Source organism: Caretta caretta, chromosome 4, assembly GCF_965140235.1.
Source record: "Caretta caretta isolate rCarCar2 chromosome 4, rCarCar1.hap1, whole genome shotgun sequence".
Taxonomy (NCBI): Eukaryota; Metazoa; Chordata; order Testudines; family Cheloniidae; genus Caretta; species Caretta caretta.
Genome location: NC_134209.1, coordinates 95089262 through 95116868, shown reverse-complemented (window position 1 = coordinate 95116868; position 27607 = coordinate 95089262). Strand labels below are relative to the sequence as shown.

The 27607-nt window shown below is 43.1% G+C and overlaps 1 protein-coding gene across 6 annotated transcripts in view; it reads right to left on the bottom strand.

Annotated features, from left to right (window-relative positions):
• The window catches only part of FGL1 (fibrinogen like 1), a 54247-nt gene that overhangs the window by 15231 nt on the left and 11409 nt on the right, over positions 1-27607 (bottom strand). For 4 of the 6 annotated variants that reach the window (XM_075127880.1, XM_048848165.2, XM_048848164.2 and 1 more), the window contains 4 exons: positions 14446-14626; positions 9064-9226; positions 2363-2460; positions 314-402 (listed from right to left, as the gene is read on the bottom strand). In XM_075127880.1, coding sequence (XP_074983981.1) covers positions 314-402; positions 2363-2460; positions 9064-9226; positions 14446-14626 — 531 coding nt within the window. The remainder of the gene's footprint in view (positions 1-313; positions 403-2362; positions 2461-9063; positions 9227-14445; positions 14627-27607) is intronic. The other 2 variants (XM_048848167.2, XM_048848169.2) reach the window with 1 other exon arrangement.

Sequence of the window (27607 nt, the reverse complement as noted above, 5' to 3'; positions counted from 1 at the left end):
CCTATTATTTAAAAGGTTGCTGAAGAACCAGAAAACGAATTTAAAATCTTTAAAGACAGGCACAAAGTATGATTGTGTAAAACCAATTTATGAACTTAAACCAATGTATTATTACATAATCCAAAATTCTAAGGTCTTGGTGAGAAAGAAAATGTGTTAATAAGAGATATTAGAAAACCATATATGTATATGAAAGTTGTGGAATCTATAATTATATGGCCTTCCATAATATTTTTTCTGTTGCCTACGGAATCCAAGCTTTCATTTAAAAAATGAATTAACCGATTAACTAAGTTATTCAGTATTTTATTACCTCTTCATCTGTAACTCTGAAGCGTTTATATTGTGCAAAGCGCCGTTCTCCTTCAAAATCAGAGAGATCAATTCTTAGGGTATAGTTTCCTTAACAAAACAACAACAAATATTTATTCATGTTAAATCAACCTCTCTCAGCATTCCTCAGAATAAAGCCATTGTGCTATGTAAAAAGACTAAAATCCTATTTATGTTTCTTCTTTTGCTCCCACAAGCCTTTTTATTTTCACATTTGCATTTACATATTTAAAAAGTTATGGGACAAATTCATATGAATAAAAATCACAGCAATTTCTATAAAACTAATATTGTTCTGGCAACATCTTCTTTAAATTATGCTCCTAAAATTGTTGTAAAACAAGGAATAGCAAGAAATGCTTAAGTGGTGAGGAAGAAAGAAGATAAAGAGGTGTGGGATATACTTCAAGAATACAAATTATAATAGTCACTAACGTCTAGAGACAACCTGTGCCTGCCAGTAGTGTGGGGGAGGGGAACAGAGTGAGGGCAGCCAGCTTCAGCAGTGTTACTGAGCATGCTCAGTACAAGCCAAGCAGCAAATCTGGCAGGGCACGTCTCCCCACATGCGCCCCCCCCATGCATCACCTCTGCTAAAGCCACATTTTCTCATGAAGGTCTTTAAAGGTGAGCATATAACAGACCACAATGCTTGGAATCAAATTTTAGACATTTAAAATTAATTTTTATTCGTATTTCTCCCTCCACAAAACATATGGGGCTGATCTGTATCAGAAATTGATGGAGTTACACTGGTACAAGTTTTCCAGTGTAAGCCACCCAGCCCTCTCACATTGGTAGGATTTGTGAGTTGCTGATGAAGGTAGGAAAGAGGATCCAGCCATAATCCTGGATTTGCTCTTCCTCAAAATTTGGGGTAATTACCATCCAAATCCAAAATTTGAGGCTTTGGGTCCTCTGTAGATTAGTAAATTAAACAATCAGAGCCAAATCCTCAGAGGGTGTAAACTGACATCTTTCCAATGACTTCAGTGGAGCTGTGCCAAATTTAAGACAATTGAAGATCTGGCCCTGAATGCATAGCATAAATTCTTCTTTCACTTACACCCATTCAACCCCATTGACCTCGATTTCTTATCTGAGGAGAGAGTATGTTCAAAGGCTGATTGAGCAATGAGGGGCATGATGCCATTGTGAACTGTCAGCAGAGTAATTTAGGAAGTCTGCCTTTTAAAGGTTTTGGGAGGAGGAATGAGTACACTAAATTGAACCATAAGATCTAACAAGCAATAATTTAGTCCTGGTCTACACTAGGAAATTAGGTCAGTATAACTCACACCTCTGAGTGATGCAGTTAAACCAACCTAACCCTCCTTGTAGCTACCACCTCCCAGAAGGTGGATTACCTATGCTGATGGAAGAACTCCTCCTGTTGGTGTAGGTGGCATCTTCACTGAAGTGCTACAGTGGTGCAGCTGCACCAGTGCAATATTTTAAGTGTAGACAAGCCCTTAGAGGAGGGTATGTTAGGACAATAGGAGATTAACTACCTTTAATTATTAGAAATATGGAGACACTGCTAGCATTCCTAGGAGTAGGAGAAATAAGAAAACACCCAGACCTGCATTGTCAGTCAGATTGTGTCACATATGTGGCCACTACAAGTCCTGACTAAATGGAACGGATGCAGTTCACTGACTGGGTCAGGACTGTCAGTTAAACTGATGCAGGTCTGCTATGGGGAGAAAGGATCTGAGAGCGTGGGGGATGCTGGCATTATGTACTGCAGAGCATTGCTCTGTAGAGGATCCCTGCACACCATTGACACATTGGTCCAATGAGGGTTTGAATCCTTTATTAGGAACTGAGATCCAGATTCTGATCTAATTTACACTGTTGTAAATTCTAAACAACCCCATTCAAACGAGTGGTGTGACTCAGGATTTACACGAGTGCAAATTGCATCAGAACCTGGTCCTGAAACAAAGTAACAGGCAGAAACAGATCGTGGATTTGCCTGTATTGCAAAGGCCGGTAAGGAAGAAAAATATTTCTGTACAAATCTTACCTTGATTGGTGAGATAGTGAAGATTTTTATTTCCAAGCCAGTATTCACCATTTGTTGAAACAAAATTTCCAAAACCTTGTTCATAGTCAGCCCAGACTCTGAAAATAAAATTGAAACTAATGATTTGGGATAATGAAAGAGGATAATAAGTTTGCTAGGAACTACACCATTGTTTTAACCTCACAGTCTTATATGATATCAAGTCACTAATAAATTACTTTTTGGGGCATGATTCTGACCTCATTTACCTTGGTTTTAAACTAGTGTAAGTCTATTAACTTAACTGGAGTTACTTCTGATTTACACACATGGAAGTGGGAGGTCCTTAGTTTTTATGCTGGCAGCTGAAACCCAAACTAAAGCTTGGTTTCCAGAAACACAGCCACAATAGCTTTTAAGGTCAGAAGGTATCATTATGACCATTTTGTCTGACTTCCTGCATAACATACTTGCCTAAATTCCAGTAATCATCTCCTAAATGTGTACAATGAAGAGACACTTCCCGGGTGACCACAGCATGAAAGTTTATGTGTAGGAGTGTCACACACAGCATTTCATCAGAAATAATATACCTTCTGTGATTTGACTGAGTAGCTTATGAAACTTCCACAGATCTCGCTGCTACTGTTTTGTAAGCTGTAGCATCACCTTGCTTTTCCCACCCTTGAGCTAGGGGCACGTCTTTTGATAGGCCCTGCCATTTTTGTGTCTCTCTCTGGTGCCTAGATACTATAGTGAAGGGAGTACTAGAAATGCCAGACAGATCAGATAAAATCGTTGTTTCCTTTGCCTTGCAATGGAACGCAAATCCAATGAGCCCTGACTAAAGTGTCAGGTTCAGGATGGATCGGGTGGAGAACAACCTGACACTCAGGCTCGAGTTGAGTCAGGCAGTCTCTGAGCACAAGCTGCACTGGGGGTTGGTACAGCAGTGGCTGCCTGCCCTGCTCCTGCTGGCCACCGCCACCTCACTGTACTGTGGTGTCAAATTGCTGTGCCTCTTTTCCACAGCACGCACAGCTCAGGGAGGCAGCTGTGGCCAGCAGGCAGGGCATGCAGCCAGACCCTACAGGAAGGAGCTGCCGGAAACAGATGTGGGGCATGGAGAATGGGGAGGGGGAAGGCCCACCAGCCTGACCTCCAAGGTTGAGGCAGTGGCACTAACACAGGTCTGGGAGGAGTGGCCAGGGAGAGGGGAAAACTGGCCACCCTTTGGGTGTGCAGTGCTTGGCTGGGGCTGGGAGCAGCTGATGGGCTGTGGTGGGAGAGCAGGGCTAGGGGATAATGAGCCCCAATGGCTCCATGGAGAAACAAAGTAAAGAAAATGCATTCTGGGCCAGAGGTTAGACCCTTGCAACCTGACTTGAACCTGACAGGACCAAAATACTAGTGTCAGGTTTGGGTCGGGTATGAAACAACCCAACATGCTTGGGCTGGGTTCAGATTGGCTGTGGTCAACTCAGGGTTGGGTTGGGCTCTAAAATTAGGCTCGAGCAGATCTTTATTTTTCCATCTCTAGAGTGGCTCTGACAGACTCTCTGTGACCCTAAGAGCCCCCTTTATGCCAACAGGCAAAGGTCGCACTCAACACGCTGTTGTCAGAATATTTAGCCAAAGAGTATCTTGTGAGGTATCATGTAAGAACTGGTGATAGTGGTCCCTAATATTACTGTGTGACGTATGTGCAGTCAGTGTGTAAAGAATTGTGTATATGTGTTGGAAATATATTCCTGAAATATGTTCAGATCAAGCAACCTGAGTAGAGCAGATAAACAGGTTTGCCATAGACAAAGGAACATTGTTTCACCTGTTTACCTTTGTCTCCAATGTAAATTGAGCAAGGAGAGGCCAGAGACAATGGAAGTACATTTACAGGTAAGGGAAATGAAGTGATTAAGCCAATCGAAAAAGAAAATTGATCAAGGGATGAGGAAGACAGCATGGTGTCCACACATCAGGAGAGGAGAGGAACTTTGTCTGGGTTTGCTTTTCAAAGGTTTCCTGTACTATAAAAAGGAGAGAGAACCCCTTAGTTATCCATCACTTAGGGAAGAAAAGGGACACTATCCTCTGTGTCTGTGCAAGTTTTGTCCCCTGGTCTGAAGGGCTAAATATGTTGGTAAACGGATGTAAGTGAGAACTGCTTAGGCAAAGATTGTAACTTGCTAAAATGAAAAGTTTTAGTGACTAGAATGCGTGTTTTGTTTGTAACCATACCTGTCATTTTCTCTTGCTTAGTATCACTTAAATCTCTGTACTTTATTAATAAAAACTTATTAATAGTTTTACTATAACCCATCTCATTGCTATTATATTTAAGTGAAGAATGAGTCCTCAGGTAACCTAACAGGCTGGTGTGCACGCTGTCTCTGTGAAAGGGACTGGACACTGCAGAAAGACATCTCTGGGGAACTCAGGAGTTAGGTTTTACTGATTGTTACCTGCAAGGAAGGTTTAGAATGGAAGAGTCTCAAGGAGTTTGCTGGCAAGGCAGACAGACTGGTATGTCAGAGAGCTGACATACAGTTTAACAGTAGCAAAGCTCTCACTTGCTGAGGCAGAGGAGTAACACAGTGGCTTATGGTTCTGAGTGTCCTGAAGAGAGAATCACACTCCCGCTGTGGTCTTGTATAAATCACTTACTGTAATCTCTTTGGGGTTAATACTGATCTCAGTTACTTCACTGTAAAGGCACAGTAATTCAATTTCAGTCAATCAATGAACTAAAACCTAATTTCCCTCCATCTGAAAAATAGAAATAGTATTGCTCACTTTTCGCCTACTTGCAGATGCTCAGCCTCTCAGGATCAACCCGCACCACCAACAAGGGTATTGTGAGGACTAGTTATTGTTAATCAATAAAATGTGCTGAGTAGTTTTTAGGTTAAAAGTACAATTCCAGAAGAACACTTTTCCTATTGGTATTTAGAGCATTTTAAAAGGGAAAAAAAGTTAGTGAAATAGAGCAAAGACACAAAATTACTGTAAAAAGAAAAGGAGTACTTGTGGCACATTAGAGACTAACCAATTTATTTGAGCATAAGCTTTCGTGAGCTACAGTAGCTTATTGAGCTTATGCTCAAATAAATTGGTTAGTCTCTAAGGTGCCACAAGTACTCCTTTTCTTTTTGCAAATACAGACTAACACGGCTGTTACTCTGAAACCTGTCAAAATTACTGTATCAACTGACAAAACCAAATACATTGCTAGCTTATGTCACATGAAATGGCAATATATGACTGTGAAAATGTGCTAATAATGAACTTGCCTCAAGATTCACTTGTGTTTCTGTATGTTAAGGTATTGTTTACTGGTGACTGCAGAGATATCTAGCAGTGAGGTTTAAGAGTTTGTAAAAGAGGTTAGCCAAGCATGCGCTATGAAATACATAATGGATAATACAGGGTGTACTCACTACAGTTAAAAGAAGTAAACAACGTGTCAGACATTTAAAGATCTTCATTTACTACAGTGTGTTATTACAGACTAGGTCATGAGGCTGCAAAGATTATCAGGAACATATGGTAACAGGGTAGTGCATGTAACATCATTAATGTTAACTGAGTATGAGTTATGTAACAATATTAAAACCATATTGGACTCAGTATTGTCTGGCAGACTGAACAGAGGGCTGGGAATCAGGACTTTGAGCTACTGAATTCTAATCTTCGCTTTCCCAGATTGACTTATTGTGTCTCTAACCTCTTTGTACCTCAGTTTTTCCCATTTATAAAATGAGGATAGTAATACTTTCTAAAACTAGTTAATATTTTTGTCAAAAAAAAGACAGAAAATGGGGTTTTCAACAAAATAATTTTCCCCCAAGTAGTACCTGCTTTACATAGAAAGTTTAAATTTTTTATAGAACCCTCATGCCTGAAAACCAATTTATAAAATAAAACAAACCACAACAAAACCCAACCCATGCACACAAAATCCACACACAAAAATGCTTGAAAACCAAAGAGATTTTGGTTTTCAGCCAAAAATTGAAATATTTCAGCCAAGTACATAAATATTTTGTTTCAGATATGCCACCATGGTGACTCATGAGAGTTGTAGTTCAGTTGCCTCATGTTCCCATTCTCCTCTATATGTTGGGCTCCCGAGCCAGACTCCACCTCCCATGATGCACCACAGCCAGGGATTCCCTAATTCACATGGTACATCATGGGAGATGTAGTCCAACCCAGGAGCTTGGGCTTATAGAGGAGAACAGACTCATGAGGCGCCTGAACTACCACTCCCATGGGACACTGAAATATCATTTCTGAATCAAACTATTTTGGTTTTCAATTTTTTGCTGAAAGACCAGGTTTTCCACAGAACACTCTCTCCTCCCCAATTTTCCAACTATTTTTAATATATGCTTACCTACGTCACAGGTGTTTTTTTAAAGGATTCCCTAGTTTGGTATTTGCACAGAACTCTAAACATGTCAGATACTATTTCAGTGCTTATTAATGACATGAAAATGAACTTAGTTACACACAGTGGGACAGTGGTGCTATGAACATCTGATTTACCACAAATACTGCTGTCAAAGAAAATACCCCAGTGCAGCAAATGACCATTTTTGCTGTGGCCTACTATAGTTAGAATTTAATGTGTCTGTAGTGTTAACTACAAATAATTAGGCCAATGTTACTGATAGTCAGTGGGTGTTCTGATTAGAGAGGATATAGCCAAAATTCATTTGGACATGATAAGTGGGGAAAGGAGCAGCAGCTCATAAATCCAATTTACCTATATTATCCCCTTTCCTAGGTACAGCATCTAGGTACTTACATACCCCCGCATCATCACAGTATCAGAACACCTCAAACATTATTGATTTTTTCCTTGCAACACTGTGAGGTAGGTAGTTGCTATTATCCCCATTTTACAAATGAGGAACAAAATAATTAAGACCCTGATTCAGCAAGGTACTTAAATATGTGCCTCACTTAAAACACAGGAGTAGTCCCAAGGGTTTCAGTGGATTGTTTTTAAAAGATGCTTAAAGTTGGGTTAATTCTTAACTACTTTAATTGGGCCTAAGTAACTTACCCAAGGCCACACATAGGGTATATCTACACTACGAAATTAGGTCGAATTTATAGAAGTTAGTTTTTTAGAAATCGTTTTTATATATTCGAGTGTGTGTGTCCCCACAGAAAATGCTCTAAGTGCATTAAGTGCATTAACTCGGCTGAGTGCTTCCACAGTACCGAGGCAAGCGTCGACTTCCGGAGTGTTGCACTGTGGGTAGCTATCCCACAGTTCCCGCAGTCTCCGCTGCCCATTGGAAGTCTGGGTTGAGATCCCAATGCCTGATGGGACTAAAACATTGTCGCAGGTGGTTCTGGGTACATATCATCAGGCCCCCGTTCCCTCCCTCCCTCCGTAAAAGAAAGGGCAGACAATCGTTTCGCGCCTTTTTTCTTGAGTTACCTGTGCAGACGCCATACCACGGCAAGCATGGAGCCCACTCAGGTAACCGTCACCGTATGTCTCCTGGGTGCTGGCAGACGTGGTACTGCATTGCTACACAGCAGCAGCAACCCCTTGCCTTATGGCAGCATATGGTACAGTAGGACTGGTAGCCATCATCGTCATGTCCGAGGTCTCCTGGTCGCCTCTCTGAGGTCGATCAGGAGCGCCTGGGCAGACATGGGCGCAGGGACTAAATTTGGAGTGACTTGATCAAGTCATTCTCTTTAGTCCTGCAGTCAATCCTATTGAATCATCTTATGGTGAGCAGGCAGGCGATACGGATTGCTAGCAGTCCTCTTGTACCATCTTCTGCCGGGCAGGCAAGAGATGAGGATGGTATGCAGTCCTTCTGCACCGTCTGCTGCCAGTCAAAGATGTAAAAGATAGATGGAGTGTATCAAAACAAGAAATAGACCAGATTTGTTTTGTACCTATTTGCAACCCCCCCCCCTCACCCCCTGTCTAGGGGACTCATTCCTCTAGGTCACACTGCAGTCACTCACAGAGAAGATGCAGCGAGGTAAATCTAGCCATGTATCAATCAGAGGCCAGACCAACCTGCTTGTTCCAATAAGAACAATGACTTAGGTGCACCATTTCTTATTGGAACCCTCCGTGAAGTCCTGCCTGAAATACTCCTTGATGTAAAGCCACCCCCTTTGTTGATTTTAACTCCCTGTAAGCCAACCCTGTAAGCCATGTCATCAGTCGCTCCTCCCTGCGTCAGAGCAACGGCAGACAATCGTGCATCTGAGTTGAGAGTGCTGTCCAGAGCAGTCACAATGGAGCACTCTGGGAAAGCTCTCAGAGGCCAAAACCGTCGAATTGTGTCCACAGTACCCCAAATTCGACCCGGCAAGGCTGATTTAAGCGCTAATCCACTTGTCAGGGGTGGAGTAAGGAAATCGATTTTAAGAGCCCTTTAATTCGAAAAAAAGGGCTTCATCGTGTGGACGGGTGCAGGTTTACATCGACTTAACGCTGCTAAATTCGACCTAAAGTCCTAGTGTAGACCAGGGCATAGAGTCTGAGGCAAAGTCAGGAATTGAACCAAGAACTTTGGTGTTCCAGTCTGGTGGCTTACGTACAAAATCATCATTCCTCTCTTTTCACCACTGATCGTCCCTTACGGAGATAGCTTTAGAGTTAATGTATAACTTGGTCTCACCTGGTCTCAGATACCTGTGGTTTGTTTGTAATTATAACTGCTGGCTCCAACACCTACCTATCAAATTTCTGGCTGCCATCAGAACGTCTCTGAAAAACAGTCCAGCCTCCCCCTTCTGACATGTCACAGTAGGCGAGGAATTCACTAGGGCTCTGAAGAGGTTTCATCTTGTAAAATCCACTGCGTTTATGTCCATCGTTGTAGATCTCTGCACAATCTGCTTTCAAAATATCAGTTGAAAACGGATTTTTTTAGGTCCTTTACTTATTACTGAAAACAAGCTTCACAAAGAGAGACCTTCATCAACATAATCAATGTATGGTAAAAATATAAAACTTGCATATTATCTTTGTGTTTTATCATTTTCATTGATTACCATAATTACATGTTTGTACAGCCTCCTCAAATGTAAAAACACCCACTAACTTCAGTGGGATTTCCACGTACTACAGAATTTTGCTCATTGTAGAATAGCCACAAACAGCAGGATGGAATCATCACTGTTAGGAGAAAAATAATAAACATTGAACCTGGTACACTATTGCACCTTCTAAAGCATGAGTCCAAACTCACATACTCCGGTATGTAAAATGTTCCCATTGTGATTTGATACTATTTTGCTCTCACTTTGAATTGGTATAAGTGACTGACTAAGGTTCAGAGAATAAGGCCCAATGAATGCACAATAATTCTATAATTCTATAATCTTTTTTTTCCTCCTAGGAGTTAATTTTTATATGAAAGGAGTTCTTTGTTAATATCTAATCTACTCTCAGACTGTCAGTCACACAGAAAAGACATACAATTTTCAACTCTTTCTGTTTTTCCTGGCAAAGGTAGAGGTGATTAACTGTAAGATTTACCTCTGAAAACTTGCTGAACATGTTGGCTGGGGTTCTGCCAACATTTTGTTTTTTTAATTGCATTTGTGGGCCAGTTTGGAACATTCTGAACTATTTTCTTTCTCCCTTGTGAAAGCCCCAGTGCGTTTTAGACCAGAAAATAAACAGTTTATACTGAAAACAAAAGACTGTGCCAGGGTTTGAACAGACTATAATAGAGAAAAGTAATGTAAATAAGATCTAAGCCAGTCGATGGGAGGAATTTAAAGAATGTTTCACTAGTTTAGAGTATAGTCTCAAATTTTCAAACACTCATGATTTTCTCAGCAGAGTCCCAAGTCTGCACTGTACTTAAGAATGTGCTTAATCCACTGGTTTCAGAGTAGCAGCCGTGTTAGTCTGTATTCGCAAAAAGAAAAGGAGGACTTGTGGCACCTTAGAGACTAACAAATTTATTTGAGCATGATGTGCTCAGCTCCTTGAAGATGCCTGTGCATGACTATAGAGATAGGTAAGGGTTCGGGCCCTATGGGGCAAGGACTTTACTGCCTTATTTTTCTGTGAAGTGCCCTGTGAACTGTGGATGCTATACAAATATATAACCATCCCCACCAACAATGATATTACTATTAATAAATACAGCAATCCAGTGGCCTTTTCTCCTGTATAAGGGGCCGTTAGTATTGCAGGAAGGGAGATTCTCCCCCAAAGATTGTGGGGTGAAATCTGGGTTTTAGGGGTTGGCACAGGGAGGAGGACATGCCTTTATTATAAGAAGGCATGTCATGCTGTAGAATGGAATATATATAATACACATTGGAAACTCAGCTATCCAAGCATCCAAACCTTCCTGTCTAAGAAACTGCTTGTGTCTGTATTGGCTCTTGATTATCTGCACACACCTGACATGGGAAAACTGTAGCTGAACAGTGGAGAGAGCAGCATGCGGAGAGGAGAGCATATTAGGCCCACTGGACTAAATTCTCTTGGTATGAGTCCATTGACTTCAATGGATTTACATTATGGATAGATTTGGCCCTTTAGGACTCGGGTAGTGACTGAATGAGGTGACCCAGAAGGAAGAGAAGATTTTATTTAGAACTGCAACAAACCTGCTGTACTCTTACAACACAAATGTCCTGAAAACTATCAAAGTAGCTTCGTCTTTTATAGAAACAGAAGATATTCAATATGAATCTGTGATTAAGCTTTTCTTTTTTTGAACCCTTGACTGCCAAAATGGTGCCTTGGACTAGAACAAGTGGCTGGCTGACAATTTTTGAAATTTTAAGTTTCAGAGTAACAGCCGTGTTAGTCTGTATTCGCAAAAAAGAAAAGGAGTACTTGTGGCACCTTAGAGACTAACCAATTTATTTGAGCATAAGCTTTTGTGAGCTACAGCTCACTTTGATGTTTTCTCACCTTAAAATGCCCTCCAGCTGTAACAATATTTTCAGTCTCTAAAAGAGTCTCACTGTCCTGTAAGCATTATAGATGTTAGATCAAAACCAGAGCTTCACACCCAGCATGGAAGCTGATTGCTTGCTTCCACTGGCAGAATGGTTTTAATAATGAATGTGATGCGTTGTTGACAGGACAAATGGGGAAAAGGAGGAATATGTTTGGGGATTTTTCTTTATAGTACCAGAGACAACAAAAACCCAAAAATAATTAAGTTCTCCATATCTTGCTAGTTAATGTGGCAATAATGTGTGAAATATGGCGCCCTGAATATTAGAAGAGACAATGAAATGGGGCCCAATCCTACAGTTGTGCTGAGAGACCCTGCTGATTTACTTCAGTGGGAGTTCAGGGTACTCAGCACTGCTTTCCTTTCATCCACTGTTTGTCTTGTCCATTTAAAGTGCAAGCTCTGCATAGGGTCTTATGAGGTTTATATACAGTGCCTAACACAATGAGGTCCTGCTCTCAGTTAGGATCTCTAGATGCTACTTTAAGACAAAAAATAATAACAGTTACAGGATGCACTTAGATCAGGCTCTTAATCTGAAAAAAAAAATCTCATCTATACGGACAATTGGGCATTCATATTCACATTCACCTAAAGATGCAGATTAGTGCCTTGTGGGATTTTCACAAGCCCTTAAGCAGGTTAGGTGTCTAATGCTGACTTTCAATGGGAATTAGGCATCTAACCTGGCTAGGCACCTTTGGAAATACTATTAGGTGCCTATCAGCATTTTTAGGCACCTAAATACCTTTGGAAATCTGGTCTCTAACTACAATTTTTAAAATATTTTCAGTAGTTTAGTCATTGTAGGGTGGTCTATGTCCACTGTCCTTCCTAATCTTTCACTCCTCCTTCAGCGGGACTGGAGATGGCAAATGGCTGACATGTGTTAGTGTTTGTCTAGACTTGGCTAGTATTAGACACAGATTTAGCAGGCTATGAAGGGTGAAAGGCAGAAACCTGAGATTTCTGTTAGCTGACTATAAGATTGCCACCCATCCGGTTTTCACCCAGACAGTCCGGGTTTCAGCTTGTGTGTCCAAGTACCATTTCACAAGCCCTGATGTCCAATTTTTTGGATCTGTGGAAACTTGCTCATTTCTGATTTGAGAGATGCTTACCCAGAGAACGCACACCACCCTCGTGAGGAGGGGAACAGAGCCCAGCCAATCATAGCTGAGCGCCCTGCCACCCAGCGAATCACAGCCCACAGTCCTCCTTGCCCCAGCCACTCCCAACAGCCCAACTGGGGAAAGTTCAGTAAGTTTCTCAGCCTGGAGTTTGGCAGGACACAGGAACTGGGTGGGTGTGCTGCAAATGGGGGAGCATCTGCTTCTCTTCCTTCCACTCTTCCACTGTGTGTACAAGTGGGTGGGACCTTCTTCTCTCTTAGGTACTGGTGCAAATAAGTGGAATCTCTTCCCCTATCTAGGCATCCATGTAAATGTAGGGGGAGTCCTCCCTTTCACCTCATCTGTATGTGCAAAAGGGGGAGCTCCCTTCCCCTGCTCTCCAGAACCAGTGTGCTAATGAAGCAAACTTTCCACTGTGTGCATGTGTGTGGAAATGAAGAAATTCAAATGAGTGTAAATGAAAATCCCCCTATGTGTGTGCAGATTGTCCTTATTACCCCTAGGATGTGTGAGCAGATGTACCTCAGAAACAGCAATCCGATGGGAGGATGGGGGGAGAGGGGCGAGTGATGGAGCAGGGCCTTGGGGGGAAGAGGCGGAGATGTGTGCAGGGCCTTGAGGGTCTGGTTACCAGCCATTAGAAAGGTGGCAGTCCTAGCTGACTATCTGTTATTTATGTCTCATTTTAACAATACCCTTAAGGTAGCAAAAATCAGAGGATCAAATCCTCCATTCCAGCTGAGCTGAGTTCAGCACAGGGCAGGAGGGTTTATGAAATGGTGGCTTTAAGTCACCTTTGTATTCTTCAGTACTGGAGGTAGTCCTGTTTCTACCATTGTAGTTCTACAGCACTTGTGGGGAGGATCCTAAAGAGGCTAGATCTGCTGGCACAAAGCAGCTGGAGTGGAGCCCAGAATCTAGTTGAATAACGAAATCATCAGCCAAACTAAAGCTAAGGTCACAAATACAAATACAAATTATATGAAGTCTGTACTGGCTTCTGGTCACCCAGCAATAGGATTCTAAAGTTTTATTAACTTTTATTGTTCTGTATAGTCTTGTTTCATGTGTCCTGGTTGAGCTGGTAGTGTCTATGCTTCTGGGAGAAATCAAGACATATAGTATTGCATTGCTGGGTGTTCCTAAAATTAAATTGAAAACAGTTGGGAGTTAGACTCATTTTTCAGCTGAAAAAATATGATTAAAAACATGTTTGAAAGGGCTTTGCCCTTTCTCTTCAGTCTCTTAGCTCAGGCTCTGTTTATATACCTAAAGAATGTGGCTCTAAACAACAGACCATAGCTGTGGGTTTTTTTTTAAATTCCTTTATTTGTATCATGTTCTTTAAAGCATGAAAAATTCTTTCCCTGCTCTTATTACACTTTTTGTTTTTTACTAGAGTTTCACCTGTTTTAGAATTTTAATTCAACAGATCAGCTGTTTTGGACTGAGATGGTGGGAAATGAGGTCCAAAGTTGTGGGGCCCTCATGGAAAACAGCCAGCCCCTTTTATTTTATACGGAGGGAAGCACCATCTTGAATGCCATCATTCACTGCAGCTGTAGCAGTAACACAATGGGGGAGAGGTGGATTCTTGGATAGGTAGCTGTCCGGTTTCTTAGGTTTTTATAGGTCACCTTAAAGTCTAAGGTTATCACCTTAAAATCTACTCAGAAGCCAACAGGTAGCTAGTACAGATCTAGAGCAGGTATAATTTGGCAAGATAGCATTTAAAAAAGCATGCTGGAATGTTCTGCAGCAACTTCAGTTTCTGGACAGTTTTAAGGTGTAGCTCCATGTAGAATGCATTGCACAATCTGATCTCAAGACAACAAAGGCCTGGATAATAGCTGAATGCTATGTCTTGGTGGGACAGTTTCCTGGGGGAATTGTAAAGCATCACTGTAACGCTGAAGTCTCTGTTGTACTGGCCATGGAAACATATACACGAGTTCAAATAGACACAATGTGAAAAGAAGAAATAAATTCTAACCTGCGTATTGTCTTTTTTCTCCCAGGTCAATAACACTGTTTTCATCTCCGGTGTCACTGTATTGAATCTCCTTCTCCCGTAAGAGCTGCACTATTTTTACCTGCTGCTGTTTCACACGATACTCCAGAAGTCTCACCTGGGCCTTGAGCCTCAGCTGCTCTTGAAAACAACTCTGTAGAGTCTAGAGGGGAAAATGCACTTTTGCTTGTAGAGTTAACATTTGTCACAGTGTGTTTAGCATTAATAAACCACTTGATTCAAGAAGGCAGTTCTCACCAGTCACTGTAGAAATTGATTATGATTAGCATTCCCCCCCTTTATTTAAAGTTATCAAGTATATTACAGGGTGGCCAAACATCCACCATCACTTTCTCAGACTTCTCCTTAAAACACTCTTCTTCCATGGAGTCTTTAAACAATAATCCATTTATATATTTTATAAATAAGGAATTTACACCGCTTAGAGACCAGCTCTTATATCATGGGGATGGATGATCCACTCCCACAGGAAAATCTGCAGGAGGGGACTCTGGTGGAGAATGTTACTGTAAGGATCCCTTCATAGAATTGTCTCCCCCCATCTTCCTGTCAGGGACAGGGTTTAGTCCCCAGAGAACAGGTAGTGGGATCTTCCCCAAACCTTGTAGTCCCCAAGGGTCTCAGGAAATATAATCTGGACACTGGTACTTTTTCAGCTTTGCTCTCTAAACACCATTATGTCTGACTTTCATTTCATTTTAGAGTACAAGGTTCTTAGGGTATGGACTCAGACTTCCTTTATGCATGGATTGTACAGCTCCACACCCACTGCCAGCGCTCACAAAAAAAAAATTATGATCATTCACAAGTTGCTGATGAACATGAAGAATAAATGCTAAGTACAAAGAACGTGATTCACTGTTATCCTACTACTCATTTAATCAGTTACACCAGGGCAAGGCTGGTGTGAAATGCTAACATTCTGGCAGTGGTGTGGTGGTACAGAAAGAAATGGGTAAACCTACACTCCATATTTCCCAATGAGAAGTGGGTAAACTTTGTTTACCCTTGATTATACTACTGCATTCTGATCTGGTAGTTTTGGTGTATTGAAGACCGTGTTGGAATCACAGGCTATCAGTCTGAATGGTGGTGGTGGAGGGGGGATCCTAGTCCTGCCTGTTGGCTAGGGGGATCTAGAGCTAAGAAATGAAGCATGATGCTGCAACCTTCCTGCAAGAGAATCTATGTTTTTATTTAATTTCTCTTTGTGTATGCCGTGAACATAATAGTAGTGTTTTGCACTCACTTCACACAGTTGCAAAAAAACCAAATGTCTTTCCATACTAATTTTGTCCTATTCAATTTGACAGACATAGGTTCCCTCCAGTGCATCCAAATGCAGCACAAACCAGCATGTTTCTCTATAGATTTGCTTCCTTGTTGGTGAATCAGCACCATCATTAATGTCTGTACAGCTCTGAGAATAGGATTCTTAATTAAGACACACAGCACTCATAAGATTCCACAAACTGAGAAGTTAACACATGATTATACTTTAGCGTTAGTTAAAAAGAAGAGGGGCTTTTACTACAACCAATAAACACTCATGATCCATTTTACATAGACATGGCCCATTGTTTCTGGTAAGACTCAAGATTATTACAGGAGGCCAGACCGCATTGCTTTTTCATTCTAGACGATGCAATTCACTTTGTTGACCAACTTAGAGTAGGAGATTGAAAAGAGAGAAGAGTTGATCTTTTTAGGCAAGAGATAAAGAATCACTTCAAATGGGTTTGTTATAATGATTTTTTTATATAAAATGTTATTTTCTTTTAATATTCAAGGTTCCCTTAGATGAGTATTTGTTGCTTCAGGCATGTTGGCTCTGCAGCGCAATCCTGATCACATGCCTTCATTCCAAATGTTTGTGTTGTATCTCAGATGTTTGCTTTTAATTTAATTCATACTGTGTTATAATCCAGTATATAATGATGATGGTTAGCAGCCTGGAACACATATGGCAGGATAAGGTAGTTTTTCAGGAACCTGTTGAAGAGCAGAGGGTTTACTGCATGTGCCAGTGTGATGCATTTTTGAAAACTCCATAAAAATCTTTGGACCAGATTCAGCTATGGAGTAAGTTCCGTACCAGCTGGCTGCTTGCACCTAAGCCATGCTGAGCAGGCAGCAGGACCTTTGGCCACAAGAAGTTGTGAGATGAGCTAGTTGACCAAATCCTAAAACTCACCAGAGACACACACAAGCCCTTCAGTGGCCTATTAACCCCCAGAGCCCTAACTTATTTGAATAGTGCCTTGAAAATCTTTTCCAGGTGTCAGTAACAATGGGCACAATGATAGACAATACAGTAATATACTCCTGAAAAGCTGATAAGCGTCACTTATTAGATGAAAAAAGAAAAGGAGTACTTGTGGCACCTTAGAGACTAACAAATTTATTTGAGCATAAGCTTTCGTGAGCTACAGCTCACTTTATCCGATGAAGTGAGCTACAGCTCACGAAAGCTTATGCTCAAATAAATTTGTTAGTCTCTAAGGTGCCACAAGTACTCCTTTTCTTTTGGCGAATACAGACTAACACGGCTGCTACTCTGAAACTTATTAGATGGTCCTTGTTGGTCAAGTGATTCTTACTGCAAAATTCTTACAGATGACTTATGAGAGACGGTATTTTTTTCAGCTTCAGGGAATGGGTACTTTTGCCTCACAGCATACTAGTAGTTTTGATTGTATTTCTTATCCTGTTTGATGTAAGTGTAAAATGCTCATGCTCCCTCTGCTGGCTCTTCATTAGCAAAGCCCAAAATAATATGAGCCAAATTTTTGAAGTGCCCTCAACACAGGTGCCACATTTGCTCCAACAGTTTTACACACAGAACTGCTTGTGGATCTTGCATACACACACAGCACTTGCATGACCATGTCAATCAGTTAGAGATCTAGCTGCTTAGTTTTCATGCACAGAAGCATTTGCACTCAAAAATGTCAGTTTTTGCAGAAGCAAAACTGTGGGTGACAAAGTTAGAGGGTTTGTAAAATTTAGCCATATAGGATCTTAATAATTATTTTTAAAAATTATACAATATTTTTTGTTTCTATAGTGCATTTCAAATGAAGATCTGAGTGCTTAAAAAATTAATTAATTAAGTCTCTAAACACTCCTGGGATGTAGAGAAGTATTATCATAATTTTACAGATGACCTTTTAGCCAAAGCTGAGGATCAGAACTCCATCCTCATTCTCTTTGACCTGTTAGCCACCTTCGACACAGTCAACCATACTCTTCTTCTTGAAATCTTGTCCTCCCTTGGCTTCCATGACTCTGCCCTCTCCTGATTGTCCTCCTACCTCTCTAATTGCTCCTTCAGAAGGTTCTTTGGAGGATATCCTCAGTTTTCTCTGGGGTTCCACAGGGCTCCGTACTTTGTCCTCTTCTATTCTTCCTCTACACCATCTATTTACTTTGGGTAATCTCATCTACAAACACAAATTTAACTACTATCTCTACAATTTAGGGATTGTCTACACTGGCACTTTACAGCACTGCAACTTTCTCGCTCAGGGGTGTGAAAAAACACACCCCCGAGGGCAGCAAGTTTCAGTGTAGACAGGGGCACCAGCGCTAGGAGCTGTGCTCTCAGCGCTGGTAGCTACGCCCCTCCTGGAGGTAGTTTTTTAGAATGCTGGGAGAGCTGTCTCCCAGCGCTCTGCTGTGACTACACAAGCCACGTTAAAGCGCTGCTGTGGCCAGTGTAGACTAGCCAGTATAGTACCTCTCTGCTCCAGACCTGTCTCTTTCTGTCCAAACTAAAATCTCAGCTTGTCTCAGTGTCAGGGCTGGGCCTTGGGCAGTCTGTCTGCATGGGTCAGTTACCAAGCTGCAGTCAGGAGATGAGTAGCAGAGTTGCGTCAAGCCAGGTCAAGATGCCAGGAAGTTAGAGTCAGGCACTGTGTTGCAGACAGGAGGCAAGTAGCGGAGTCAGGGTCAGATCAGGTCAGGCAGGGTCAGGATGCCTGGAAGTCAGGGTCAGGTGCTGAGTTGCATAGAGGAGGCAAGTAGCAGAGTCTGTGGTTCACAGCAAGACAAGGTCTGGAGCAGAAGCAAGCAAATAGTTTGCATCATTGCTCAGACAGCTTTCTATGATGACTTCCTATATACCAGCATGAGCCAATCAGTGGGCTCTGGGGGGCTACCACTCAGGCCCTTCTGGGTGTATATCCTGCAGCATGCAACTTCACAGACTCCTTTAGCAGAAACCCATCCTGAGCTTCCGATGGTGATGTGAATCATAGCATCATAGAATCATAGAATCATAGAATATCAGGGTTGGAAGGGACCTCAGGAGGTCATCTAGTCCAACCCCCTGTTCAAAGCAGGACCGATCCCCAATTAAATCATCCCAGCCAGGGCTTTGTCAAGCCTGACCTTAAAAACTTCTAAGGAAGGAGATTCCACCACCTCCCTAGGTAACGCATTCCAGTGTTTCACCACCCTCCTAGTGAAAAAGTTTTTCCTAATATCCAACCTAAATCTCCCCCACTGCAACTTGAGACCATTACTCCTTGTTCTGTCATCTGCTACCACTGAGAACAGTCTAGAGCCATCCTCTTTGGAACCCCCTTTCAGGTAGTTGAAAGCAGCTATCAAATCCCCCTCATTCTTCTCTTCCGTAGACTAAACATCCCCAGTTCCCTCAGCCTCTCCTCATAACTCATGTGTTCCAGTCCCCTAATAATTTTTGTTGCCCTCCGCTGGACTCTTTCCAATTTTTCCACATCCTTCTTGTAGTGTGGGGCCCAAAACTGGACACAGTACTCCAGATGAGGCCTCACCAGTGTCAAATAGAGGGGAATGATCACGTCCCTCAATCTGCTGGCAATGCCCCTACTTATACATCCCAAAATGCCATTGGCCTTCTTGGCAACAAGGGCACACTGATGACTCATATCCAGCTTCTCGTCCACTGTAACCCCTAGGTCCTTTTCTGCAGAACTGCTGCCGAGCCATTCGGTCCCTAGTCTGTAGCGGTGTATTGGATTCTTCCGTCCTAAGTGCAGAACTCTGCACTTGTCCTTGTTGAACCTCATCAGATTTCTTTTGGCCCAGTCCTCCAATTTGTCTAGGTCCCTCTGTATCCTATCCCTACCCTCCAGCATATCTACCTCTTCTCCTAGTTTAGTGTCATCTGCAAACTTGCTGAGGGTGCAATCCACACCATCCTCCAGATCATTTATGAAGATATTGAACAAAACCAGCCCGAGGACCGACCCTTGGGGCGCTCCACTTGATACCGGCTGCCAACTAGACATGGAGCCATTGATCACTACCTGTTGAGCCCGACAATCTAGCCAGCTTTCTATCCACCTTATAGTCCATTCATCCAGCCCATATTACTTTAACTTGCTGGAAAGAATACTGTGGGAGACAGTGTCAAAAGCTTTGCTAAAGTCAAGGAACAACACGTCCACTGCTTTCCCTTCATCCACAGAACCAGTTATCTTGTCATAGAAGGCAATTAGATTAGTCAGGCATGACTTGCCCTTGGTGAATCCATGCTGACTGTTCCTGATCACTTTCCTCTCCTCTAAGTGCTTCAGAATTGATTCCTTGAGGACCTGCTCCATGATTTTTCCAGGGACTGAGGTGAGGCTGACTGGCCTGTAGTTCCCAGGATCCTCCTTCTTCCCTTTTTTTAAAGATGGGCACTACATTAGCCTTTTTCCAGTCGTCCTGACAGAGATGAGGAGATGTCACCAAGCATAAGAACTTCTTGGACCAGATCCTGGGTTTATGGGTGTTCCTGGCTACCAACACGTCCACATGTCCAACTGGTTCTGTGGATGAAGGGAAAGCAGTGGACGTCTTGCTCTACATGGCTAGAACAGAGTTCTTAATCTTCTCCTTTCTTCTCCTTTCCCTTCCCACAAAATCCTTCTTGCTATCTCCTTTCTTGATCACTGAGGACATCACCATCATTCTACCTGTCCACTCAGGTCCATAACCAGGGCATCATCTTGGACTCTGACCTCTCTCTGACTCCTCATGTCCATTTATGTCTAAATCTTGCAGATTCTTTCTGTGAAACATCTCTAAGATATGGCCTTTCTGATCTATTCACACAGCCAAAACTCTCATCCAGGCTGTCATAATTTCATGTCTCAGGTACTGCAACATCCTTTTCTCTGGCCTTGAGAAATGCAGTCATGTCCCAGTCAGATCCATTCAGAATGCTGCTACAAAGATCATGTTCCTAGTCCATTGTTTTGACCATGTTCTCTCTCTTTTTGTATCTCTTAATTGGCTCCCACATCTCTATTGTATAAAAATGAGCTACTTGTCTTCACTTTCAGGCCCTTCATGGCCTATTTCCCCTGCCCCCCAACTTATCATCTCTCATTCAATGTCAAAAGGTTGCCTCTTGCCTCTGATCAGCCCATAATATCAGCCTCCATTCCCCCTTGTTAAATTTTCAAACAAACACGTTTGTGCTTTTTCTCCTGCTGCCCCTCACTCTTGAAAGGAGCTCCCGTAAACATAACTGTTCTCCTTCCGATCCCTATTTAAAACTTTCCTTTGCTGTGATGCTACAAAAAACTTGACAATGGTAGGCTAATAGTATGCTGAGACCACAGCCTCTGAGGCTGACCAATATTCTCTTTGTTTCCTTGTACTTCCCTTTTGTCTGTCTGTATCTCTGCTGTCTCTTGGCTTATACTTAGATTGGGGCAGGGATTGTCTTTTTGTTCTGTGTTTATACAGTACCTTGCACAAAGGATCTACAGTCTTAGACCAGGTCTCCGAGGTGCTACTATAATACAAGCAATAAATAATAATACAGATGGATAAACTGAGGCATAGAAAGTTAAATAATATGCCCAAGGTCACACAGCGAGTCACTGACAGAGTCCAGAACCCATGACTCTTAGTCCTTAACTGAATCACTTAACCAAGCCCTGGTCTACACTAGGACTTTAGGTCGAATTTAGCAGCATTAAATCAATGTAAACCTGCACCTGTCCACATGATGAAGCCCTTTTTTTCGACTTAAAGGGCTCTTAAAATTGATTTCCTTACTCCATCCCTGACAAGTGGATTAGCGCTTAAATCGGCCTTGCCCGGTCAAATTTGGGGTACTGTGGACACAATTCGACGGTATTGGCCTCTAGGAGCTATCCCAGAGTGCTCCATTGTGACCGCTCTGGACAGCACTCTCAACTCAGATGCACTGGCCAGGTAGACAGGAAAAGAACCGCGAACTTTTGAATCTCATTTCCTGTTTGGCCAGCGTGGCAAGCTGCAGGTGACCATGCAGAGCTCATCAGCAGAGGTGACCATGAATGGAGTCCCAGAATTGCAAAAGAGCTCCAGCATGGACTGAACGGGAGGTATGGGATCTGATCGCTGTATGGGGAGAGGAATCCGTGCTATCAGAACTCCGTTCCAGTTTTTGAAATGCCAAAACCTTTGTCAAAATCTCCCAGGGCATGAAGAACAGAGGCCGTAACAGGGACCTGAAGCAGTGCCACATGAAACTTAAGAAGCTGAGGCAAGCCTACCAGAAAACCAGAGAGGCGAATGGCCGCTCCAGGTCAGAGCCCCAAACATGCCGCTTCTACGATGAGCTGCATGCCATTTTAGGGGGTTCAGCCACCACTACCCCAGCCATGTTGTTTGACTCCTTCTATGGAGATGGAGGCAACATGGAAGCATGTTTTGGGGACGAAGAAGATGAGGATGATGATGAGGTTGTAGATAGCTCACAGCAAGCAAGCAGAGAAACCGGTTTTCCCGACAGCCAGGAACTGTTTCTCACCCTGGACCTGGAGCCAAGGCTGCCTCCTGGACCTGGCAGGCAGAGAAGGGACCTCCGGTGAGTGTACCATTTAAAATACTATACATGGTTTAAAAGCAAGCATGTGAAAGGATTAATTTGCCCTGGCATTCGCGGCTCTCCTGGATGTACTCCCAAAGCCTTTGCAAAAGGTTTCTGGGGAGGGCAGCCTTATTGTGTCCTCCATGGTAGGACACTTTACCACTCCAGGCCAGTAGCACGTACTCGGGAATCATTGTGCAACAAAGCATTGCAGTGTATGTTTGCTGGCGTTCAAACAACATCCGTTCTTTATCTCTCTGTGTTATCCTCAGGAGAGTGAGATATCATTCATGGTCATCTGGTTGAAATAGGGTGCTTTTCTTCAGGGGACACTCAGAGGTGCCCGTTCCTGCTGGGCTGTTTGCTTGTGGCTGAACAGAAATGTTCCCCGCTGTTAGCCACGGGGAGGGGGAAGGGTTGAGAGGGTAGCCACGCGGTGGGGGGAGGCAAAATGCAACCTTGTAACGAAAGCACATGTGCTATGTATGTAATGTTAACAGCAAGGTTTACCCTGAAAGAGTGTAGCCATTGTTTTATAAAATGTGTCTTTTTAAATACCACTGTCCATTTTTTTTCTCCACCAGCTGCATGTGTTTCAATGATCACAGGATCTTCTCCTTCCCAGAGGCTAGTGAAGATTAGAAAGATAAAAAAACGCATTCGTGATGAAATGTTCTCTGAGCTCATGCTGTCCTCCCACACTGACAGAGCACAGATGAATGCGTGGAGGCAAATAATGTCAGAGTGCAGGAAAGCACAAAATGACCGGGAGGAGAGGTGGCGGGCTGAAGAGAGTAAGTGGCGGGCTGAAGAGAATAAGTGGCGGGCTGAAGACAGGGCTGAAGCTCAAATGTGGTGGCAGCGTGATGAAAGGAGGCAAGATTCAATGCTAAGGCTGCTGGAGGATCAAACCAATATGCTCCAGTGTATGGTTGAGCTGCAGCAAAGGCAGCTGGAGCACAGACCGCCACTACAGCCCCTGTGTAACCAACTGCCCTCCTCCCCAAGTTCCATAGCCTCCTCACCCAGACGCCCAAGAACACGGTGGGGGGGCCTCCAGCCAACCAGCCACTCCACCACAGAGGATTGCCCAAAAACTAGAAGGCTGGCATTCAATACATTTTAAAGTTGTTAACTTTTAAACTGCTGTGTGGCATTTTCCTTCCCTCCTCCACCACCCCTCCTGGGCTACCTTGGTAGTCATCCCCCTATTTGTGTGATGAATGAATAAAGAATGCATGAATGTGAAGCAACAATGACTTTATTGCCTCTGCAAGTGGTGATCGAAGGGAGGAGGGGAACCAAGGGGCTGGGGGTTTTATCAAGGAGAAACAAACAGAACTTTCACACCATAGCCTGGCCAGTCATGAAACTGGTTTTCAAAGCTTCTCTGATGCGTACCGCGCCCTCCTGTGCTCTTCTAACCGCCCTGGTGTCTGGCTGCGCGTAACCAGCAGCCAGGCGATTTGCCTCAACCATAAACGTCTCCCCCTTACTCTCACAGATATTGTGGAGCACACAGCAAGCAGTAATAACAGTGGCAATATTGGTTTCGCTGAGGTCTAAGCGAGTCAGTAAACTGCGCCAGCGCGCCTTTAAACGTCCAAATGCACATTCTACCACCATTCTGCACTTGCTCAGCCTGTAGTTGAACAGCTCCTGACTACTGTCCAGGCTGCCTGTGTACGGCTTCATGAGCCATGGCATTAAGGGGTAGGCTGGGTCCCCAAGGATAACTATAGGCATTTCAACATCCCCAACAGTTATTTTCTGGTCTGGGAATAAAGTCCCTTCCTGCAGCTTTTGAAACAGACCAGAGTTCCTGAAGATGCGAGCGTCATGTACCTTGCCCAGCCATCCCACATTGATGTTGGTGAAACGTCCCTTGTGATCCACCAGAGCTTGCAGCACTATTGAAAAGTACCCCTTGCGGTTTATGTACTCGCCGGCTTGGTGCTCCGGTGCCAAGATAGGGATATGGGTTCCGTCTATGGCCCCACCACAGTTAGGGAATCCCATTGCAGCAAAGCCATCCACTATGACTTGCACATTTCCCAGGGTCACTACTCTTAATATCAGCAGATTTTGATTGCATGGGCTACTTGCATCACAGCAGCCCCCACAGTAGAGTTGCCCACTCCAAATTGATTCCCGACTGACCGGTAGCTGTTTGGCGTTGCAAGCTTCCACAGGGCTATCGCCACTCGCTTCTCAACTGTGAGGGCTGCTCTCATCTTGGTATTCATGTGCTTCAGGGCAGGGGAAAGCAAGTCACAAAGTTCCATGAAAGTGCCCTTACGCATGCGAAAGTTTTGCAGCCACTGGGAATTGTCCCAGACCTGCAACACTATGCGGTCCCACCAGTCTGTGCTTGTTTCCCGAGCCCAGAATCAGCATTCCATCGCATGAACCTGTCTCATTAGCACCATGATGCATGCATTGGCAGGGCCCACGCTTTCAGAGAAATCTGTGTCCATGTCCTGATCACTCACGTGACCGTGCTGACATCGCCTCCTCACCCGGTATCGCTCTGTCAGGTTTTGGTGCTGCATATACTGCTGGATAATGCGTGTGGTGTTTAATGTGCTCCTAATTGCCAAAGTGAGCTGAGCGGCCTCCATGCTTGCCTTGGTATGGCGTCCGCACAGAAAAAAGGCGCGGAACGATTGTCTGCCGTTGCTCTGACCGAGGGAGGGGCGACTGATGACATGGCTTACAGGGTTGGCTTACAGGGAATTAAAATCAACAAAGGGGGTGGCTTTACATCAAGGAGTATTTCAGGCAGGACTTCACGGATGGTTCCAATAAGAAATGGTGCACCTAAGTAATTGTTCTTATTGGAACAAGCAGGTTGGTCTGGCCTCTGATTGATACATGGCTAGATTTACCTCGCTGCATCTTCTCTGTGAGTGACTGCAGTGTGACCTAGAGGAATGAGTCCCCTAGACAGCGGGGTGGGGCGGTGTTGGGAAATGAGTACAAAACAAATCTGGTCTATTTTTTGTTTTGATCCACTCCATCTATCTTTTACATCTTTGGCTGGCAGCAGATGGTGCAGAAGGACTGCAAGCCATCCACATCTCTTGTCTGCCCGGCAGAAGATGACACAATAGGACTGCTAGCAATCTGTATCACCTGCCTGCTCACCATCAGATGGTTCAATAGGATTGACTGCAGGACTAAAGAGAATGACCTGGTCAAGTCACTCCAAATTTCGTCCCCACAGAGGCGACCAGGAGCACCTCGGACATGACAACGACAGCTACCAATCCTACTGTACTGCTGCCACAAGGCAATGGGTTGCTGCTGCTGTGTAGCAATGCAGTACCACGTCTGCCAGCACCCAGGAGACATACGGTGACAGTTACCTGAGCAGGCTCCATGCTTGCCGTGGTATGGCGTTTGCACAGGTAACTCAAGAAAAAAGGCGCGAAACGATTGTCTGCTGCTGCTTTCATGGAGGGAGGGAGGGAACGGGGGCCTGACGATATGTACCCAGAACCACCCGCGACAATGTTTTAGCCCCATCAGGCATTGGGATCTCAACCCAGAATTCCAATGGGCAGCAGAGACTGCGGGAACTGTGGGATAGCTACCCACAGTGCAACACTCCGGAAGTCGACGCTTGCCTCGGTACTGTGGAAGCACTCCGCCGAGTTAATGCACTTAATGCACTTAGAGCATTTTCTGTGGGGACACACACACTCGAATATATAAAAACGATTTCTAAAAAACCAACTTCTATAAATTCGACCTAATTTTGTAGTGTAGACATACCCCAAGATTCCAAGAAAATTAGCAATAATCGGAAGTTAATGTTTATTTTATATAATCTTGATAATACAGAAGAGACTTTTGGGGGGGAAAGATTAATTCAAATCTGGAGGGCATAAATAAATGGAGGTCTATCACTTATTTTGAGTCTAAATTACTTATCAGTATCATTTGAAGATATTTTAAGTCTCTACATGCTGTTATTCTAAACTTTGGATTTTAAACTGAAGTTTTCTTTTTATTTACTTTAAATATTTGCAATTTAGAGCTCATGAAAGTGAAAGACCAACACAGAGCCTGAATAATCTCCACTGCTTTCCACCTTGTGTAGCCAGTTATGGTAGAAACTGGAATACACTATGTAAAAATACCCTGGATACAAGAGCTCGAAGATCCCCATGTTAGTGGATATTAGGTGCCTATCAGCGGTGTTGGACAGCTAGTACCGTAATAAGAAACTGACTGACCAGAAAAAGAATAAAACAGTATCTGTCTAGCTATGCATGAACAGTACTAACTTCGAGTTTTTGGTCTCTCTTTCGCTGAACTCCAAACAGGACCTATAAGGCTTTGTTGATGAGCAGCAATAATAAGGGTCTCATATCTGGAATACTGGACCTATTCCCATGGGGACAATCAGAAACCAGTTCTATAACTTTAATGTGGATCAGCCTGGCTCTCAGATGTGTAGATTAGGGGCCTGTTACTCCAGTTTTACCCCGGATAACTCCACTGAAATCACTGGAGTTAGTCCAGTGTAAAAATAGAGTAATAAAATGGTGACTCTGGCCCCAGGCATATAGTACAAGAATCTTTGGCAAAAACAGATTGCTTTTCCTTTTCCTTTCTTTAGTCAACACATGAATCAAAGCAAAAATATTATGATACTATAATAATTAGAGAAATGTTATTTGGTTGTGGCTCTGTCTCTAGTGAATAGTAGTACCACTGATTTAAACCAGATTGAACATAGCTTCTTTTGTCTGCTTTACTGACTACAATTGTTTATTCTATACATTTAGAAGCAATTATTCAAGGGCTGCTGACAGATCTGTTCTTGGACACATTGTCCCATATTTAACCCAGTTGATGCTATTAATATGCACATGTACCCTTTATTTCTTCATTTTGTAACTCTTTAGGAACTAACATCCTTGCAGTAAAAGACACCTTTAAATTAGGCTAAGGACTTAAAGGATCTTTCACTGAATTTTCATTTGTATTTTCCTCTTTTTGAGGATTTTAATGAGATGAAATGCTATGCATCCTTGAAGTGGTGAAAACCCTGGGATTAGTTTTACAGTGCTCCCAGTTTATTTACTTCAAAGTCAACCAGAGTCCAGAAGCTTCCCACCAAAAACTAAAAGAAAGAAAATGGACTTCATGCTAATGTAATGATTTTTTCCACTGCGGTCAGTGAACTTGCACAGAAATGAAGCAAACCTAGACTTTCCCCCTTCATTTGATTTAATTTTCATTTGTTTCCACTCTTCTTTCTACCAGAACTAG